Source organism: Gallus gallus, chromosome Z, assembly GCF_016699485.2.
Source record: "Gallus gallus isolate bGalGal1 chromosome Z, bGalGal1.mat.broiler.GRCg7b, whole genome shotgun sequence".
NCBI lineage: Eukaryota > Metazoa > Chordata > Aves > Galliformes > Phasianidae > Gallus > Gallus gallus.
In genome coordinates, this window is record NC_052572.1 from 53,413,993 (window position 1) to 53,435,680 (window position 21,688).

The following is a 21,688-nucleotide window of genomic DNA, read 5'->3' on the forward strand; positions in this document are numbered from 1 at the left end:
GCCTGGCAAATGAAGGTCAAGTTCTCAGGAGCCTAGGAGTGAGTTATGCTACACCCTGGAGACCAAGCAGTTCTCACCTGCACTGTCCTGTAGAGACAAGATTTAGCTGTAGGTGTGAGGAAGGCAGCAGGAGTTGTACAGAGAAAAGCACTTTATAGGATTTTCCTTTGAGTACAGCTACATAAGAGCCTTGTGGAGAGGCCAGGTGAGCTGCCAGTCACCAGTACTGCCATGCAGCACTTCTGATGGGGCATGTCAGCAAAGAGCCCGCTGCTTCCACAGCTATTTGCCCACTAGCACAGGAAGCCAGCACCTACAGGACAGGGTCACCTATGATATAGACTAGGGTGTAGTAGGTGCACCTCTTGGTCTGTAGCACTGAAGAACCAGATAAAACCTCTTTCCCAAAAGTGCTCCTTGCTGCAGGGAACAGGAATGCCAGGAGCCTTCTGGCTGTACAGGGTGCTGCCAGCCAGCTCAAAAATTCATAGGTATCCTGAACACACCCTGTGCTAGCCAAAGATTCTCCTGCAGGGCTTCTGAGCTGCAAATCATTTGCCTTCTCCAGGTAAAACACGTGGGTCCTTCATGAACATGTCAAGCATGGGAGTAACTGCCCGGGAGATTTTTGCTAACGTTTGCCATATCGAGAACCATCATGATGTAGTCACTGCATCGCAGCTGTAGTTAATCCCTGCCAGGAAAATCGGAATAACAGAAAGAAAAACTCTCCTGCTGCTGCCCCTAGTGCTTCCTGCTTGCTGTGTGTGGGTGGTCAAGGACAAGATCATACCTCAGCTACAGTTGCTCCAACTGTTGCTCCAAGAGTTGCTCCAGCCACTTTTTTTTTTTTTACCTTGGCACAGGTTTTTTATCTTGGCACAGCTTTTCCTTCAAAGGCACCAATGAAGTGCTTCAGGGAAACTCAAGAAGAGGAAGGAAATGATTTATCCCCTGAGGCTTCACAAAAAGGGCCAGTCTGGAGTTTATCTGTATTTGACAGATGTTGAAGTCTCAGAACAGAGAACAAAAAGGGCTGGAAAAATCCCTCCCCAGGGAAATGCAGCCTGCTCCGAACAGCTTGCTAGAAAGATGAAGTGGGCTGAGGAGAGGAGTCACCCATTTTGGCCTGCTTCGTAACAACTGGACAAGTGTGCAATGGTGAAACTTGTGTGGTGAATTACTGAAACACATGCTGCTGATAAAATGCATACTGCATAGATAGTCCGCCATCCTCGTTGGACTTGGGGTGGGGGTTGTCTACACTGTAACTCCCATAAACCCAAATAAAATAAAGGAGTTTTGCTTATCAGCAAAATGTTAAAAAAAAAAAAAAAAATCCAGGGAATCTTTAAGACAGAATTTACATTTAGTTTATTTAAAAGAAAGAAAGCAGTTTATACACAGACAAACAAAATTAAAAACGGCGTATGAAGTATCAATATAAAAATACTGTCAGAGTTGGCAGAAGCAGGAATAATTTCCCCCCCGTGTTTAAAACAAGTGGCCCTGTTCTCATCTCCAGCGTGTTCACATGGCTTTGCAAACAGCTCCCCCTGTAGCTTTGCCTCAACTCAAAATGGTGGTTTAGGATGGAAGAAAGTATGTCCCAGCACCACATATGCTGCAAGAATGAATCAAACTAGACTATGTGGGAGGCTTAGTGGAAAAAGAACTTGGAAGGGTGTTAGGCAACATATTAACTTTCTGCCTAGGTAAGTTTCTCTCATGTACAACCTGTGAGATCCCACTGCGGGAACTCTCAGACTCTCAGATCAGTCTCTTAAGAGTGTGGTGACAGAACAAACCTGGCCTTCGGAGTATATAGTTGTAACCACTGAAGGCAGCAGAGTGCTTCTGCGGGGCAGTCCTGAATTTGGAGCCTGTAGTTTCAAGACAGAAGAAACCAAGGCAGTAGCAGAAGGCAGTAAAAGGCTGGAAGCAATGGGGCTTCTGGAACACTGGGCTTAGCATCTCAAAGCTCTACAAATCCCCTGAGATCCAAGCAAGGAACAGCAGTAGGCAGACAGCATTTTTCATGGTCAAATCCCACCGGTGGCAAAAGTCAAGTTGTTGCTTCCCCTGAAAGCCAGACATGTGTGACAGCCAAAGTCACTCTGCTGTTAGTGGGAGCAGCTGAGGCTCAGGGCCTCTGGTAGCTGTACTTCTTTGCTACCTCAAATCCACAGGCTGGTAGTGCACCATCACTGCTAGCCCCTTCCTGAGACATGTCTGTGAGATGTAGGTATAAGATGTCAGGGTTGCACCCAGGAGAGCTGGAAACCTAGGCTGGGCATCGTTTGGAAGGGATCAGACAGGAGATTGATGGCCTGGAGTCAGTATTTTTTGATGCTTTTGGAACCCAGGAGCAGGCTTGGGGATCTTTGGGTACCCTTGTTCAGAGTTTGGGTCTATTAAGGGACTATGGAGAGCTTTGGACAGATTTTGTTCATCTTCAGTGTCCCTGAGGCATACATGGAGCATGCTGGAAGTGGAGTGTCAGGAGTGTTTTGGGGCCATAGGGCAGGTTTAAGCAGTTAAAGGCAGAATTGAGGATCTCTGGAGACACTTGTTCATGATTTGGGGATCTTTTCAGGCCCACGGGTATGGTTTGTACTGGTGTGGGGGAGGTCTCTCAGGGCTGGGAAGCAGAGTTGGCTGATCTGGGGCATGGGAACAGGTGTGGGGATGTTTGTTGTCCCTTGGGAAGGGGTTACCAGTGTCTGGGGGCTCAGGAACAGGATTTAGCAGTGAGGGCCCCATGCAACAGATGAGCATGTGCTTGGGGAGCTCCGAGGCAGGGGTGGTAGCTCTTTGGTAGCAGCTGAGTGGAGTGAGGACACTGATGCCTGTGAGGTTTTTGAGTGCCCTGAAGCAGGTTATGAGGATGTTTCAGGACCCTGATACCACCGAGACAACTGGGGGTGCTGGCGCTGTGTCTGTGGGTGTTTGGGAGAGATCTCAGGAGATGACTGAACTTTTCCTGGGGCACACTTTTGTGTGTTTTGGGCTTGGGGTTTTTAGGGGCACTTGGGTGTGTAGCACCCAACATAGCTGTCAACATTGCTGTTAGCTTTTTCAACAGGGTTTGTAGCCCTGCAGAAAGGTTTTGGGTTTGTCTCTGGAGGTCATGAATTAAAGAAAGGTCTGCCTGAGGTTCTGGAACAGATTTGGAGTTTTGTTGAGAAAAACTGGCTGAGTTATGGGGTTTCTTGGAGCCAGTAATTACGCACAGGGTTTAAGGATATGTGAAGTTTGAGGGAAGCTTTGGGACAGTGTCTGTGGACCCCTAAGCATGCTTTGGGGGATGCTGGGCTGTTCCAAAGCAGAGTTTAAGGTGCTTTGTGTCCCTTGAACTGGTTTAGGGGTGGTCTTTGTGGGCACTTGGACCGGTTTTGAGTTGTTTTCTGGGGTAAAGGGAAAGGCTTTTGGGTGTTTGGGGGAAGTCTTTGGGGGCCTGGAAGCAGAGTTTGAAGACTTTTGGAGGGTCATGGGGCACATCTGGGGTCATCTGGTTCCTCCTTGGGAAGGACCTGTGGTTATTTTGGGGCCTGGGGGAAAAATTAAGGGGTGTCTGTGGGAAATTAGGGCCTGTGGGTTAGCAGAGGGGAAGACTTTCAGGAGCAGAGAAGCAAGGTTTGGGATTTCCTGGGGCCATTAGACATGCTTGGGGCAACAGGGAGGTCCTTGGGTAGGCTCTGTATGAACTGATGACAGCCCTGAGGAGCATTATTAAGTCTTTGAGGGCCTTGAAACAGTTTTTGGCAATGCTTTGGGACCCTTCGACAGGGTTGGACAACACTGGGGATACTTTCATTGCATGGGGGTGGGGTGGAGAAGCAAGTTTTGGGGGTATTTTTGGTCCGTAGCACAGACTGAGGTCTTTGGGGTCAGTCATGCAGCGCTCAGGAGCCCGGGAGCAGTTTCGGTCATTTCGAGCAGTATCTCATGGGCCCTGAATCAAAGCACTGGTTGTTGAAGACAGCGTCACCCACACCCTCAGGGCTATCACTACGCCCGCAAACCGCCCCGACCGCCACAGCCCGCCGCCTCCACGCATGCGCAATGCCGCTTCCTCGGCGGGCCACTCGATAGCCCGTGGCCGCACGGGGGCGGTAGTGCCGCGGTGGAGGCCGGAGGGGACGACGAAGGAACGCTGAGGCGGGGGCGGACCGGCGTAGCGACCAGGCTGCGCCGGCGGCCGTGGATGCCGTCGATCGTACTGTGCGTACGCATGCGTTCCATGCCTGTGGGGTGAAGAACGGCCACTGCGCATGCGTTTGTCTCTATCTTGATGGGTGGTCAGGGGTAGTGCGCGTGCGTGTGGTTCTGCCTGCAGTATGGGCTGAGCGGGGGGAACACTGCGCATGCGCCCGGATGTGCCCTCAGTGCGCGGCTGCCCGCGCTGCCCTTTGATTATGGTCTCTCACGTAGCTCCCGTCTGCCATCGAGCTGCGCAGACACTGAGTGAAGAGAGAAGGGCTCCCAGGCACAGGAAGAGTCCATCCGTAGCTGTGCCTGCGGCTCCTTCGGCCTCCAGAGGCCCTGCTGGCGGCTCTGGTGCTACAGCGCCCAGTTGTGGTTCAGGGCAGAGGAGCTGGGGCAGCCATAGCGCAGAGGCAGAGAGGAAAAGGCCCAGACAGCTCTCGGCCGGCCGTGGTCAGGTGTTCGTGCTTCTCCTTTGTGGAGGAGGGACAGAGTGAGGGCTTAGAGGGAGGATGCTCAGCCTCTGGGGATGAGAAGTGCTGCACACTTGCCAGGCACCACCAAGGCTTACTCTTCGTCCAATAGCTGCAGACTCTCATTTTCAGAAGCAGGGGCGGATGTGCCTGGAGCACAGAGTGAAGATGTTGCTCTAAACTGGGGCGGGTCATAATGCTGTATTTCTCTCTTGTGGTGGTGTAGGGGTACTTCATCTGGGCTCAGGATGCTGCCAGGGCTGTGCACTGTCTTTTCTATACCTGCTTTGTGCAACCTTCAGCACCCACGTTAAGGCAGAGCCTGCCTGCCCTCCCTTTGCTTTCATTAGCAGCACTGAGATTGCTCAGTGTGTCACATTACAAAGTAGTGCCTTCCCTCTGGATACTGATATCTGGAAATGCGGTACGATCCATTCAGCCATTGGGCAGAATATGTGATTTTCCTAGGATTATTTTTCTTTCTTTTTTTTTTTTTTTTTTTCCTCCTAGGTAATGGTTCAATAAAGTGTCTTCCTACTCAGCAGCCCAGTGGATATGGATTTAGTTTTCATCTGTCTTTGGATCTGACCCCTAAACATGGTGTTTTTTCCCCTCCTGAGAGACTGCAGTAAACAACAGTGCACGAGCTTTGTCCAGAGTGCATGATTACTCCTACTGTGGCACTCTTGCATAACTGAAGAGCCTGCAACATGTTGAAACTTGGTTTTAAATAGTCCTATGAAAAAACAAAGCTGCCCATCTGGTACATTAGCCCACAGGCAGAGTGAGTGTCCTCCCCTGTCCTGATCTTGCACTTTACAGGCATTTTATGTTTAGCTGGTGCTGCATGTACGTAAATGTGACTAAAACTAAACACAGGCTGTCAAAGCAAGTGATTCTGCTTCAAGGGAGGCAAGTAATAAGTCAAGTTTTACAGTTCTCTAGTTATGACTTCTGAAAATGTTTATGTGGAAGGCTGCCTTTCAGCGGCTTCATCAGCCCTTCATTTAGCCTGTTCATTTGCCTTCCACATTGCAGTTTGCAGATTATCTATACTGGTGGAACTTAGAACCAAGGAATGGGACACTTGAAAATGTTTCACAGAGTAAAGCGGAACTGTCAGGAAATCCCTCAGTTAGGCTCAGCGTAGGAAATGGTGGAAGTTTCTGAAGTTTCTGATCATGAAGTTGTTTACAACAAACAGTAATCCTGCCTGTGTTGGAGAAACAGCAATGTGAAACGACAGTGAGTAAAATAATTGAGGCTGAGCTAATTGGAAGCAATTAGCTACTGCTTGTTTTACTGACATGACTTTCTGGATTTGCTTTACAATGGAACTTAAGAGGATCAGCAGTGACTGTCATGTCTGCGAGTGTTGCCTACAACCTTTTGTTTGTGTTTGTTTGATAACTTTCTGCATAGTTTACCAAAATGGTAATACTGTAATTGCCTACTGTATAAAACTAGATAAAGCTGTTTATGAACACATTGCATTTAGTTTTAGATATATGCATCACTGGTGTCCGTGTGGCAAGTTTTTCCTTTTCTAGAGATGTTTACTACTATGGCTGCATGTGATTCACTAGAAACAGGTCTTGTCACTCCTTTGGATGGTCTTGGGAAGGCTCTGCGTGGGGTTGGTATAGACAGCTGATCTCCACAGTGTGGCTTGTGGACAGTCTCAGAGCTCTGGGAGCAAGCACATAGTTATCTGCTGAGCTTGTGTTGATACCACTGAGTGTTTATTGCTGAAGACATGGATTTCTGAAGCTAAAGACACTGGCAGGCCTGCTGTCTCACAGGCAGCTATGGCAGCGCACCTTGTGCTCAAGTGTGTCTACAGGAGTGCTCACCAGTGGCACCAAACTACTGCTATGCCTCCTCCTCAGCAAGAGAGGAAGAGAAAATGTGTAGGTTGAGATAAGGACAGGGAGTTCACTTATCAATTACAGTCACAGGCAAAGCAGACTCAACTCAGGGAAAATTATTTTGATTTATTGCAAATCAGTAACAGAGTGGAATAGTGATAAATAAGAATAAAACTAAAAAATAGCTTTTCTACCCCTATGTTTTCTCATCCTCTGCCGCACGCCCAACTCTTCCATCTCATCCCCCCACAACTCTGGGGAGCACAGTGGGGTGGAGAATAGAGGTTGTCAGTTCATAGCACTTTGTGCTGCTCCTTCCTCATGCCGCTCCAGTGTGTGGTCCCTCCTGAGGGCTTCATGAGTTGCTTCAGTGCTGGTCCACTCCACAGAGTACAGTCCACCAGGAATAGACAGCTTCAGTGTGGGTCTCCCACAGGCCACCATTCCTGCCAGGAGCCTACTCCTGCATGGGCTCTCCATGGGCTGCAGCTTCTTTCAGGCCAAATCTACAGCAAGTGGAGTTCATCACAGGCTGTTCAAATACAGTCCTCCTCCTCAGGCTGTACAGGTGCAGCCTGCTGGTCTTCTCCACAGGCCACAATGGCACTTCTTCTCTGGTGAGGAGCTCCCCTCCTTCTTCAGGGCTTTTTATCTCACATCTTTTTTTCCTGCATCACAGCTGCTGTGCAGTGTTTTTTTTCCCTTTCTTAAGTTTGTTATCACAGAAGTACCGTCAGTATTGCTGAGGAGCTCAGCTCTGGCCACTGACAGGTCTGTTTAAGTCTGGATGGAACTGGCTATGTCTGGAGACAGCCCCATGTTGCTTCTCACAGGGAAGGCCACCCTTTTATCTCCATGCACTACCAAAATCTTGCCACATAAACCCAATACAGCAGGTTGGGTTTCTTGTGCACTTAGGGCCACTTGTGCCAACTCTTAATTCTCACGTCTCTAACCTAGCATCTTGTTAGCAGTCCTGGTGCATCAGAACCTCCTGCAGTCGCTCACAGACATCTGTGACAGGGACACTGACACATTCAAATGTAGGAATACCCAGCATCAGGACCCTGGAGTCTCTGGGCCAAGTGAGGCTAACATATATGTGGATTAAAGAAACACAGGACTTCTGAGGAAATCTTAAATTTCTTTAGAGAGGGCAGAAGTCTGTGTCTGAATAGAGGTGAGGAGAAGAGCAGTGGAGCAACATGATGGACTGGAGCAGCTAGAACTGAAGTGTCCATCCAACTATTCTGTTTTCTGTTCCTGCCTATCTGCTGCACAACAAGAATCTGAATTCATTTGCAAGTGTATAAACAAATGCATCCAGAGAGAAAATGGCAGTGAGGTGTGTATCCAGTTACGTAACCTGTGAATCACAGAAAGGATTGAGAACCACTCTAACTAGGCACACCTGTGTTTAAAAATAAATAAAACACATCTGCATATACTGTTGTCTTGATTTCAGGACCAGCATTTATGTTTTACTCTCTTTTCCAAATACGCTTGTCCTCTGCCATGCATTCAAAGATGCCTTCACTATTGCCCTGAAAGACTGCGAAGTGTGCTTTACTAAACCTCTGTCTCAGCAGCATTGCCACTGTAAGCAGCCCCTTGTCTTCTGACCGTGCTATAACATGCAGCTGCACATGCCTGGCACCACTGGGGCACCATTTCTGTCCTCCAAGACTGAAGATGTTCAATTGAGCCATTCCTCTCTGCATAGAGAACAGATGTAGATGCTTCAGCTTCATGTGCACCCATGCTGCTCCCTGTAATCTATGCCTGCCCAACCTGGTGGGAGAAGCACCTGGGCTGCTTCTACATGTCCTATCCCATCTGGCTGCCCCCAAGCTTCAGGACAGACTGCTTATGGCATTGGTGGGGAAGCTGCTTCATCATGGCATAGGGTGCAATGCTAGAGGCTTCACTTCTGGTACTGTCAAATGATATGGCTGCTTCTCTCCTTACTGCTCTCTTTCCTTATCACAGATTTTCATGCTGCTTTTCTGCTTATTTTCAAGCCAACTCCTTGTGTCAAAAGTCTTGTCTATGATTCCTTAGTTACTGTTTAATCCAGCTAATGGTCGTCTTCCTCTTTACCATTATCACTTGGGGGTTTCTCGGCACCTGGGACTTCTCAGCGCAGTTTAGTGAGTTTCGTTCACATACACATCTCAAATTACACTCTTTTCTAATCAGGTGTTATTATCCATGCCGTTTCACAAAGGGATAAGTGTGTGCATCCTCACAACTCTCTGTTATTCTTGCAAGGTATCTGATCCTTAAGGGCATATTCTCCAGTATTGACAAGTTGATCCTCTCCCACAGTCTTCAAAGTGCATACTATTAGCTTCCCCATGAGTGGCACTAACAAGCCTTCAAGACTCACTTAGTGCTGCTTCTTTACCTGTTGTAAGAGCAATTTTCTTGCAGACTGTATCTCTTTACTTGTCGTGATGCAGTTGAGGACTGCTTCTCCATACCACTGCAAAAGTTTCTTTACTCTATTGTAATTCTCTGACTGGAGTTACCTGTTCAGTCATTTCCTTCAAACAACGTACTCCCTCATTCCCTCTTCGCCACGTTGAGGCCAGTGTTTGATTCTCTGTATTATTTTTTGTTTTTAATAAAATTGTGAGCTGTCTGTCTTCTCTTTCTGGACAAAGTGTACCCTAGGAATGTGTGTTTTGATTCATTTCAGAAGAACTTCTGAGTAAATCCTGAAGATCACTGTTGGGAATATATCAGAGTATTTTGTTTACTATGTCTGCTTTTCGGAGCATACTTAATTATCTTTGAACTATCTGTTTTTCGTCCATCCTCTCAATTTTATGTCCCTAAAAAGTGTGAACATTTCAATTTTTGTATGTTTCAATATTAAATATCCCTGTGCAAGAGTACTGTCCTATAGTACCAGCTGGCATTACAGAATTAACACCTCATCCACCCCCACATATTACTTCTGTCTTCAACTGCACGTGCAGCATGACAGAAGTGACTGGAGTGAAAGGAAAGCAGCTGCTCTGATTGCTGAGGAGATATCCAGGCCTGGCAGGAGTTGTCCTGCAAAATTCCAGCTTTAACCTGGCTCCTGCCAGGTTGTAAATGGTGCTATTTGCCTTAGAGTGTTGGGTGTTAGTCTCCATATCCCTGTCAGATCCTACTCAAAGACAGAACCATATAGATACTTGGAGTTTCTCTAGGAGGTCTGCTGAGTGGAAAAAAATAGGACAGAGTGCAAACAGACAGCTAAATATGATGGTGTTACAGCTCTTTTCACCCAGGCAACACGAAGTACAGAAGGTGTAACCCCCTTCCCCTCTGTCTGTGTCCCAGTGGTACACAGCTCAAAGCTGGACAGACACAAGCAGGGACTGAGTGTGTACCCAGGAGGGACTCATTGCCCCTGCTTGGGATTGACATTGTGGGGAGCAGGGAAAGATCACAAGAACTCTCAACCCAAGCTGAAAAGTCCATTGGTAAAAGTTGACAGAAAAATGAAGGACACCCCTCCTTTCCATGGTCAGAGACATTGACAGTTGAAATCCAGCGCAGACTACAGGCTGGCAAAATTGCCCAAATCCTACTTGATGCTTCCGTGTCCAGACAGTGTTTTCAGTGAAAGAGAAGTAGGTGACTGTGCAGAAGATGTAAAAACAGTGAAAAAAAACCTGCTAAATGTCATTAATTGTATTCACACCTTTTCCTTGCCTTGCCTTTATCTGGCTGGTGAATAGAGTGGAGTGGGGAGGCAGAGCAACTGAGCTGGGGAACCCAGGGTGTTTGCAAAATTCCCAGCTGCAAAGCCATCAGCATTGGGCAGGTGGAGAGGGGGCGGTGAGGACAACTACCTGCCTTTTGTGGAAGTGCTCACAGGAAGGGATACACTGAGGAGGGCATGAGGCTGACCAGGGTTATGTTCCCAAGCTTCTGTGTCTGGGCTACCTCTCCTGGGAGAAGGCAGAGGAACTGCAGGGAGATCATGCTACAGGTGTGTACTGCAAGTTACACAGACAGTTGAGAGAAAGCAGAGGTGGACACAAACTCATTTTTCTAGGATGCAGCTCTAGAGGCACTCTAGTGCAAGCACTGGAAGCGCTGCGGACGTGCTGTCTCGAGTTAGGTACAATCCGTGGAGATGTGGAAAGCATCTCCCTGGCAGCAGTGCCCCCACTCCGTGCAGCACAAACACAGCTGTGTGCGAGGATAGCTGGCATTTGCGTCTGATCAAGGAAAGGCTTAGAGTGCCTGGGACTCACAGTCTCAGGCTAAGTAGCTAGCCCCTTTGTGTTTGGATTTACTGAGCCAGCATTGAACTGATTTGGCTCCTGGGGACTGGGGAAGCACACAAGAAAATGCCCTTCTCTCTCCTGGTGGGAAGCTGGTTTGGTGCCTTATTAATGTAATTGCCAAATCCATCAGTCACTGCAGACTCTCCCTTGGAATTCATCTTCTTTTACCCTCTGCTCAGGAAAGGATAGACAGCCAGTTTGGACAATGCTTACTGAAAAGTGCTTGGGATTTTTTTATTCTGGACTGTGTCTGTGGGCATCCTTGTTCCTGTCTTTCTTTAAAGGTAAGGTAAGCTTGTATGTGGTTGTCCATCTTTGTTATTTTCCCCCCAAACACCAGTCACACCCACCCCAACTCTCTTTTCAGGACTCGTATCTGCGTGTAGTTTAAACTTCGTCAGAATCCAGTATTGAAGTTGAGGGGAGTTTTGTAATCAGTTTGTCTAAGTCTGTGGATGTTACACTTCTGAGCACCTTCTCTCAAGAAAGGAAGAGGTGCACTTTTTTAATGACAGCTGAGCTGTTGCATCTGGGGACAGAAGTGTTCTTTCTCTTTAAATTTTTATCAACGATTTTATTTTATTTTATTTTTTGGTGGAGAATGAGAAAGTGAGGCTGTACAGGATGGCTGTGAGAACCCTGTAGGTGTGTTGCTGAAAGAGTGTTTTTCTATGAAGGAAATACTATCAGAGGAAAAATGTTAACTGTTTACTTTATGTGCATGATTTGGTAAAGCTTGCAGCTGCACAAGCACATGAATTTACTACTCATAATTCAATGTTTTTCTCTTCTACCTTTTAGTTTGTTTCAGTAAGAATCTCTCCAGACAGTGATGGGTATAAGCTAGAAATATCTAATAGAAATAATAATGGGCTCCTGTAGGCTGAGGTGTCACCTGTGACCAACCTGCCTTCTGAAGTTTCAGCATGTTAAATTGAAAGTAATACCTGTGTTCAAAAACATGAAGGACTGCAAATGATTAAGATTTTTGAAGTGAAAAGGGAAGCTGAAATCCAGAGTTTTTAAGGATGTTCAGGTTTCTACACAAGGCTTTTTTTCTGCTTTTTATCTCCCTAATAGCTTTTTATATGAAGCATACATGCCTGCAACAAATGTGAATTTTAAAGCTGAGTATTGCAGTGTGTTGGACTTGTCATATTATCCTTGGATTCTGCATAGAGAAAGGAGGATTTTTAAAGCAGAGAATGTCATTCCCATGCTTGAGAAATGCAGAAGCACAGGAGAATTACCTATTTGTGATGTTGCACTGGACTGTACGTGCCACACATAATTCCTCACTGGTTCACCTGAATTTGCAAAACAACTGTGAATTTCACTGTTACAGCTCCACATTTCAGTTGCCTGATGCAGCAGTGCTATTACAGAAAATGTCCCCCCACCTTGCTAACTTAAGAGACTTGCTACCTTTGTAAGACATTTCTGTGCTACTTCAGAGCTGAGCTAAAATCCAAATGATGGCTGCAAGTTATTGATTTAGCTCTGTTTATATTCAGACCTACTGTCAAAGTATGTCCTTTCAAATAGTGAGTGATCACTAATTCACCAAGGAGGATGTTCAGTTTCTGTGAGTAGCACTTGAAGACTCAAACTGCTTTCATAAAAAATTGAGAGGATTTTTTATTAGGTGCTTTTACCACAAGTTTACAAGTATGTACTTTTACAGATAACTGCTAATACAGCATAAAACGAACCTCTAATGAAGTTGGGCCATATTTACTCTCTGCTCTATGGATATGTCTGTTTTCTTCAAGAAAAAGAAAAGCCACAGCAATTGGGCAGTTAGAGCAGAAGAAAAAAAATGGAGATGATCTTAGCATGGTATCAGTAGTGGAGCCTTTTGAGTAGTGAACTTCAGATGAACTCCCACAGGACTGCTCAATGCATGGAAGTTGCAGCAAGCCTGTCATAATTAACATCACTCTCAGGTAATGTTGAGTTGTTTCAACAGGATTCACAGGAGTAGTAGTTTCTCATGACTGAAAGCTCCTGGAGAGCCATCTGATAGCAAGTTGTAAAAATGATTAGGAAAAAAATGGCAAGCCACAGCAACAACAGAAGCAAGAAAAATCATAAGAACGCAGTCTTTTTTTTTTTTTGTTCCCAGTCCTTTCCATGACTTTCTGCTTCAGCAACTTCATTCTGCTGCTGGGAGCCCTGACAGATGTGCCCTTCTTGTTAGGTCATTGCACCCCTTCTTCCCAAAGTGCCTGGAGCTAGTGATGCTTTTTTTGGGCTATATGACCTAGTGAAGATAGACAAACTGGTCATCAGCTTCCTTGGATCCCAAATTACTTTTCTCATAGCCAGATGTCCCTTCCAGGCCCTATGCAGAGTCTGAAAGAACATCTATAGGATGGAAGTCCTCTGTGAATCCAGCAGATACATGGCAATCTCAGGAGGAGTGTCTAGAAGACGCTGTTCCAGGGAAGGATGAGAAGGAAGGGATGAGAACCACACCTGCTGCTTGCCTCATGCGTGGTGCAGTCTGAGAGCCAGGGTACAGATGACTTGCAATGGAGTTCTCCCAGGAAACATACTCCATTGACCACACTGAGACCTAGCCTCCCCAGGGAGTGTTACCTTCGGCTCAGCATTCAGTCCTCTGCTGGGTTTGAACATCCAAGTTAAACACACACTTTGCTGAATATCAAGCTGAAATTCTCCAGCTAACCCATGTATTCTAATTACTCTAATTACTATTTTATGTATATCCTCTTGTTGTTGTTGTTTTGAAGTGAGGCCACTTAACTGCCACGCACCCCACACAGAAGAGTCAGACCTCTTAGTTTCTGTGCTCTGTGCAGGCTGACATCAGGACCTTAGTCTGGCCATGTGATTTTGAAAAGTCCAACCAAGGCAAAGGCAAGGTAAGGACAGAGCTCCTCCTCTGCAGTCCTGAGGGAATGGAAGGGCTAAGCAGTATGTGACACATCCCGTGGCAGGGAATGCTGCAAACAAGCTCAACAGCTAAAGGACAGAAATGATGAAATAATTCAACGTGACTTGTTTTGCACCATTTGAGTAAACCTGCTTTTCTTTGGTTCGCTTGCCATAGAGTTGAATTCCTATGTTACACTCATTTCATGCTTTCTCACAGTTCTACAGACTCAGAGGAGCTCTGCTGATCACATCAGAACACAGCTGGTGATCTGTAGAAGCAAATCCTCACCATGACACTGGTTTTGGTTCACTTCGGTGCAAGCAGGTGCTGTTTCTGCAGCAGCAAAATCATTGGCAAGACAGTCCTGAAAGGCCAGATTCTGCTGCCAGGTTACAGTTTCTTTACTGTGAGCTAGTTAGTGACAGGAGTTTAAAGATCTCTGTAGCAGGAAGAATCAAGGCTGGTATTTAAATGCTTATCTGTGAAGTCTAAACTTTGGGAGCCTTAATTGCATAGGACTGATGGAATTGCAGTGAGCTGTGAAGATCAGATTGGTTTGGTCCAAAGAGGCTGTTAAGTAGATGCTAGAAGTTATGTGTCTTAACAGAATGCCATGTATTTTCATGGCAATTTGGGTGGTCAGTGGAATGGCTTCACCTTCGGATCCCATAAACATTAGCAGATCAGAACCAGATATTAGAGTCAGATAATTTGTAGCCTTTCATAATCTTCGTTTGAAGTTTAAATTTGATGTTTAGCCCAGATCTTCCAAGCTGATCCTCTCTGAGTTGTGTCACTCCACTGGTAGGTACGTTATACAAAAGATAACACTGCAATTGGCAGTTAAAATAGGAATTGTATGAGGAAGATCTCTGCTTGCAGATGTTGGTGCTTTTTTCCATGTTGGTTTAAAAAGATGCCATGCATGACCTTGCAGAGTTGGGAAATTACTGCTAAATCCCTGCCACTGCTGAATTATCTGGGAGCAAAGACACTGGAATCTGGTCACTCTGAATGCTGAGTGTGCAAGGAGATGACACACACATGGATTCAGACAGGACAGAATGTACTGCTTGTGGCACAGCTCCATCAGTAGGTGTTGCTCTTCTCTGTGATCAGAAATGCCAGAGAAGAGGTACAGATCAACACATTTACAGTAGATAAGCAGAGCCTTAGACAAATCTCTGTGTTATGAGAGGTGGTGCCTCTGGAGCCTTCAGCTGTGCTGCAGCGTGGGGGGACATCCAGTGGTCTCAGAACAGAAGTTTGTACCCAAGATTCAGGTTCTAAAGGTGGCTTCAGTTTTTTTTTGTTTCTCTCTGTTTTGCTCTCCTATCAGAGGTAAAGAAGAGGATGAGTTAGAAAGAGAGAGGTACTTAATGTCTGTACGGTGCAGTGGGTACAGTGAACAGCAGCATCCCTTCTCACACTGCGTGAAGATGACTCTTCCCAGAGTCTAAGAAAGGAGTTACATTAGTCACAAGGCAGGAGTTATAAACATGATGGCTGTGATTTTCAAGGGGACAGAAGTACTGAAATGCCATTTGATGTCACTGTATGATCTAAACGGAGTTTTAATGCAGTATTTCACCTATATGTTGTAATTGAGAGAGAGAGAAAATTTTCCCACTTCTAGAGTGTGATTAAAGTAGATCAAAACCTTTGCTTCACTCCTGATATGGTTGCTGAAAGACAGCTAATATCTGCATAATATAATTAAGGAAGGAGTAAAGCCACCTTAGATTGGTAGGGTTAGCAATGGTGATCAGCAGCAGCCAAGGGAGTGAGTGAGGTAGACAGGAGTTTATTGCTGGTGTGGGACACACTCCTGAGCAAATATAGTTCAAAGAAAGTGTGTTGTTCATCAAATACTTGCACTGTCATTCTGGACAAGAGGGACTCTGGTCCCTTCCTTTGACCAAAATCTAAACGTCACAAAGTATAATGGTAGATGGGAGGTTTGTCAACAAAAACAGCCTAGAGCTGTGATTTGCAGGTTGGGTTGACAAGACTGTACACCGTGTTCCCTGAAGTTTATCTGTGGCTGCATAGAAAGGAATCTCTGGATCACTTCGATTTTCACCATGGCAAGAGAAAAAATTGGTTTGTAAATTGGAAAATACGTATTTGTGGCTGCTCGAGTAAGTGAGGATTTGGTCTCTTGAGTAGTAGACTTTTAGATTATCAACTTGTAGAATTATTCAGCTGAAAGGGATCTGTAGAGTGCTCTGTGCAGTACCCCTTCTTAGGGCAGGAACAGCTCAATGGGATTAATTCTGGTTCTGGATCTGGGAAGATCTCCAAAGAACATGGTCTCTCTTATGTTGAGCATCCTTCAGAGGAAAAAGACTGTTCTGATCTCCTGGAAATGAAATGGTTGTGATTTCTGTCTGGCTGGTGATACACCTGAGCATCTCACAGGAGAGTCTGGCTCCATTATCACTGAACCATAGAATCACACAATTGCAGGGGTTGGAAGGGACCTCAAGAGATCGAGTCCAACCCCCCCTGCTCAAGCAGGTACCCTACAATAGGTTGCACAGGTAGGCATGCAGACAGGTCTTGAATATCTCTGTAGAAGGAGACCCCACAACCTCTCTGAGCGACCTGTCCCAGTGCTGCATCACCCTTACTACAAAGCTCTTCCACATGTTAATACAGAACTTCCTGTGCTAAAGGTTTAGGCCATTGCTCTTTGTCCTATTGCTACACACCACCGAGAAGAGCCTGGCCTCAATGATTTGCCTCCCAGCTCCTATTAGATATTTATAAACATCAGGTCCGCTCTCAGTCTTCTTTTCTGCAGCCTGAACAGACCCATGTTTCTCAGCCTTTCCTCACCTCAAGGGAGGTGCTCCAGTCCCTTTGTCATCTTTGTGATTCTCCACTGGACTAATTCTAGGAGATTCCTGTCTTTTCTGAACTGGAGAGCCCAGAACTGGACACAGTAGTCTAAATGTGACCTCACCAGGGCAGAATAGAGAGGGAAGATCTCCTCCTTCGACCTGGCCACGCTTTTTTTAATGCACACCAGGACACCACTGGCCTTCTTGGCCACAAGGGCACACTGCTGCCTCATGGCCAACCTGTTGTCCACCAGAACACCCAGGTCCTTCTCTGCAGGTATGTCAGCCAATCCTCCCAGCTTTGTATTGTCAGCAAACTTGCTGAGAGTGGACTTATCCCTTTTTCCAGGTCATTGAAGAAAATGTAGAACAAGACCAGACCCAGAACTGACCTCTGGAGAACACTGCTAGTTACAGGCCTCCAACCAAACTCTGCACTGCTGATGACAACATTCTGAGCAATGCCAGCAAGGCAGTTCCCAATCCACCTCACTCATTGTCCACTCATCTATCCCACATTTTCTAAATTTCACAATGAGGACGCTGTGGGAGACAGTGTCAGATGCCTTGCTGAAGTCAAGGTACACAACACCCACTGCTCTCTCCCCATCTACCCAGCCAGTGATGACATCATAGAAGGCTACTAGGCCTGTCAAGCATGATTTCCCTTCGGTGAATCCATGCTGACTACTCCTGATAACCTTCTTCTGTTCCCAATTACTTGGAGATGGCATCCAGAGCAAGATATTCACCTTTCCAGGGATGGAGGTGAGGCTGACTGACCTGTAGTTTCCTGGATCCTCCTTCTTGCCCTTTTTAAGGAATGGAGTGACACTGGCTTTCCACCCGTCTTCAGGTACCTCTTCCATTTGCCAGGATCTCTCAAAGATGATAGAGAGCAGTTCAGCAGTCACCTCTGCCAGTTCTCTCAGCACCTGTGGGTGCATCAGGGCTCATTGATTTGTGTGCATTGATTTTGGCTAGATGGTCTCTGACCAAATCCTGTTTGACCAACAGAAAGTCTTCCTTTACCCACACTCTCTTACCTCCAGGTCTGGGATTCCTGAGGGTTAGTCTTAGCAATAAAGGCTGAAGATAAGAAGGCATTCAGAAGCTCTGCCTTCTCAGTGTTCTGTTACCAAAGCACTCACCTCATTTAGTAGGAGACCAACATTCTCCCTAATTTTCCTTTTACTGTTTACTTACTTCAAACAAACAAACAAAACAAACAAAAAACCCTTCTTGTCATCCTTTACCTCCTTTGCAAGATTCAATTCCAAGAGGTCCTTAACCTTTCTCTTTTTATCCCTACATGCCGTGACAACATTCCTATATTCTATATTATATTATAGATAAGAGATGTGAAAAGTAACAAGGAGGGTTTCTTTAGATACACTGGTCAGAAGAGGCAGGCAAGGGAGAGTGTACCCTCTTTGATAAATGAGAAGGGAGAACTGGCTTCAACAGATATGGAGAGTTTTTTGCCTCAGTCTTCTCTGACAGTCAGGCTTCCAACTTCCCTCGTGTTCCTGAACCTCTACGCGGGGCTTGGGGAGCAAAATCCTTCCCAGTGTAAGAGTGGAGCAAATTTGAGACCACCTCAATAGGATGAATGTATACAAGTTTGTGGGGCCAGACAATATGTATCCCACGTTTCTGAAGGAACTGCCTGATGTGGTTGCCAAGCTGCTGTCCATTGTACTTGAAAAATTGTGTCTGTCTGTGGCAAAGTCCCCAGGAAAAAGAGAATCATCACTCTCAATTTTAAGAAAAGCAGAAAGGAAGATCTGAGGAGCTACAGGACAGTGAGCCTCATGCCTGTACCTGGGTAGATCACTGGATGGATCTTTCTTCAAAATATGTTAGGGCACACTCAAGATGAGAAGGTGATCCTAGACAGCCAGCCATCTGATAGCCTTCTGTGATGGAGTGATAGCATCAGTGGACAAAGGAGGAGCCTCTGTTGTTTACCTGGACTTCTGCAAGGCCTTTGGCAAGGTCCCATACCACATCCTTATTTCTGAACTGGACGGAGATGGATTTGAAGGGTAGACTATTCGGTGGATAAAAAGTTAGTTGGAAGATTGCAGCAAAAGGGTTGTGGTCAATGGCTCCATGTCCAGATGGAAGCTGGTGATATATGGTGTCCCCAAGGATTCTGTGTTTGGACTGGTGTTCTTCTACATCTTTATCAGTGACATAGATGGTGGGATCGAGTGCACCCTCACCAAGTTTGTTGGTGACATCAAGCTGAATGGTACATTTGACACAATAGAAGGAAGGGACGCTATCCACAGGGACCTGGAGGACAGGCTTGAGAAGTGGGCCTATATGAACCCAATGAGGTTCACTAAGACCACGTGCAAGGTGCTGATTGTACCTTCCTCACATTGCTCACATTACTCACATTGCTGCTGCTGATGCAGATCATCAATGCCTAGAAGTACCTCATTTTCATGTAAAATTCTTTCTTCCTCTTAGTTGGGATCTGAGTCAATCAGCCAGTGCAGTTTTGACTGCCAGACAACAGCAGTGAAAGCCGTGAATTTCATATTCTTATTGATTCCAACAAAACCAGGACATGAGAAAAACAAAAGCAGCATTTACCATCCTGAAAACAGAATCTGATGTTAAAACACACACATGTCACTGAGACCTGGTGACATTCAGGATATAGAAAACAGCATCAACACATGATGCAGACTGAGTTCTGCCACTTTATATGCTCAAAATCAAATCAGGCTGACTCAGCCAAATTAAACATCTTCTTATGATTTTCTATGTCTGAGGTCAGATCTCTACAGATCTTTGTTTTGTTCATCACAAGCCTAATTTGCTAAGAGTTATCCATTTCTCTCATCAAGACAGCCTTAGAAGGAGCTTTTGTCTTCCACAAGGAATAAATTCAGACTCCCTGGTGGAAATTTTTGTGCCTGTATTTACAACTCCCTTTGTGTTTGAAGACCTGGGTCACCAAAGCATGGAAAGATGTATTTTCCTATTTCCCAGTTCAGGTATGGAGCACAGACAAGGATGAAAAATGATCAGCTGTTCAAGATGCTGTCAAAATTCTCAACAGCAAAACCTTTCACAGGGCTCTGGCACCATGTTTCTTGTCATCTATCATTTGAGTTCCTGACACAGAAAAGACAAACTTACAACTTTCTTTACATTTCCAGGTCTTACATTGCCCATCAGTGCCCTGACTATTCCTCTCAAACATTGCAGCCCACTTAGTTTACTCACAGGCCATACATAAGGCTTGAACAACATAGGAAGAGGATACAGGAGTTATCCCTGCCTTTTGCATCCTCAGTGTCTTTGGTGCTCTGTTTTGTTATGCAAGTACAGTTTGCTGTCTGACAGGGCAGAAGTTCATCATTAATTTTCTAAATCTGGGAAAACCTAGTTGGACAGAGAGGTGTAATAATGATTGCAGGTATCAAAGCAGATAACTAAGTCTGGTGAAAGCTCAGAAGATGACAGTTAAGAAGACAGATACATTTTTTTTTCTACACCCAATGCAGATAACAGCAGTGCTGAATGCTGCAATGACATGTTCAGTTTGCTGTGCAACACTATTGTCCAGTCTCCATTTGCTACTCTGAAAATATTATAAATATAATAGGACGGAAAGATGAGGCAACCTCCCGGGAATAGAAATGTCCCCAAGACGTGAAGAAAGCAAAGATAAAAATCAAGCACAGTTCTTCCATTTGTTAGTCACAAACTTACCTCTACGAGTTGGAGGAAGCATAATCTTTTCCACATGTCAGAGGTGAGGGAGCAGCCTTGCATCAAAACCACTGCCATGTTGTGAAGGTTCTTTGGCACTGGTGATAGTATGAAATTGCTCTGGAAGACATAGGAGGCAGGTCAGAGTGAAAATGTTGTCAACTGTCCTGTGGAAATGAACCACTTAGTGTGTCCAAGCACACTGCAGTGGCTCTGGTCTGTTGCAATGGTGTTTAGTGGGCTTGGAGTGAGTTCCTTTTGTCTTACTAGCAGCACTTGGTTAGTGAATCTCATAAGACTTTCCTTAGGAAGGCTTTCCCTTGATTACTGGCTTGGGTGCTGATATGTGCAGAGGTGAAGGGTGGTGACAAGCTGCCCTGCAAACCAGTGTGGGTGGGGAATTCAGAAGCCCACTCTAGTCTGCTGGTGACCACGTCCCCTGTGCCTCACTTTTACCACATGATTTTATGTATTTCCCTGGGCATCCAGCACTGCTTCTCCCCAGAGATCCTGGGATGGCAGGCAGGAGTCATCTCCACACAACCACAACTCCCTCTAACATGTTTCAGGGTGGGGGGGGGGGGGAGAGAGCAGGGTGGATTCCCACTCCTGACCCTTGCCCATCTCCCTCTTCCTGTGCTACTCACTTCTGTTATTGTAGTAACTTACACTTATATTGCATGGAGCTGATATAAACTAGCATCTCAGTAAAAAAACAGGTTTTTTTTATCCTGTATGCCTGCAGTCAGTTATGTTTCTAATCTGGAGCAGTGAGGTAGTTCTGATAACTGGCAAACATTTGAGAGGTATCATGCTGTTAATATCTTAATGCGTGTCTCTTCATCTTACACGCATATCTCAGCCTTTAAAACATCTGCACCAAGCCATCAGGACCACTGAAAAAATAATCCCGTCCTTTCATTATATAATGGCCTATATACTCTTTTTAGCACGTTGTCATGTGCCTGAAGTCTTTGAGTTGAAACCTTTCCTCACATACCCTTTAATACCATCTCTGCTGGAAGCTCTTTATCTGGTAGAAAGGAACAGAAATGACCAGTGTCGGGAAGAACAGGTCCTTTTTGCCTCAGAAAACACAGCATTTCTCACATTCCTCTGGGTATCTAATGAATTCTGAATGTAAGATGCAAAAATAATCTGCATGGTGAAAGCTGAAGATAAGAGTCAAAGATTACCCAGAAGGGAAGCAGATTAAAAAGAAGTTTTAAATGAGGGATGTATTCAAATACACAGTACTCACGGACAGACACACATGGGGCTGAGGCAGCTGATATGGTTCCATTGTCTTGTGTGTGAGTACTCTTCCCTGAAGGTGTGATGGTGTGCATTTTGAATCAAAGGCATT

At 45.6% G+C, this 21,688-nt stretch overlaps 1 protein-coding gene across 1 annotated transcript in view; it reads left to right on the forward strand.

The window, feature by feature from the left end:
* Window positions 1-10,989: 10,989 nt before the first annotated feature.
* CHRNA8 (neuronal acetylcholine receptor subunit alpha-7-like) overlaps window positions 10,990-21,688 on the forward strand; it is a 58,123-nt gene continuing 47,424 nt past the window's right edge. The window contains exon 1 of the mRNA NM_205201.3: window positions 10,990-11,123. Coding sequence (NP_990532.1) covers window positions 11,045-11,123 — 79 coding nt within the window. The 5' untranslated portion in view covers window positions 10,990-11,044. The remainder of the gene's footprint in view (window positions 11,124-21,688) is intronic.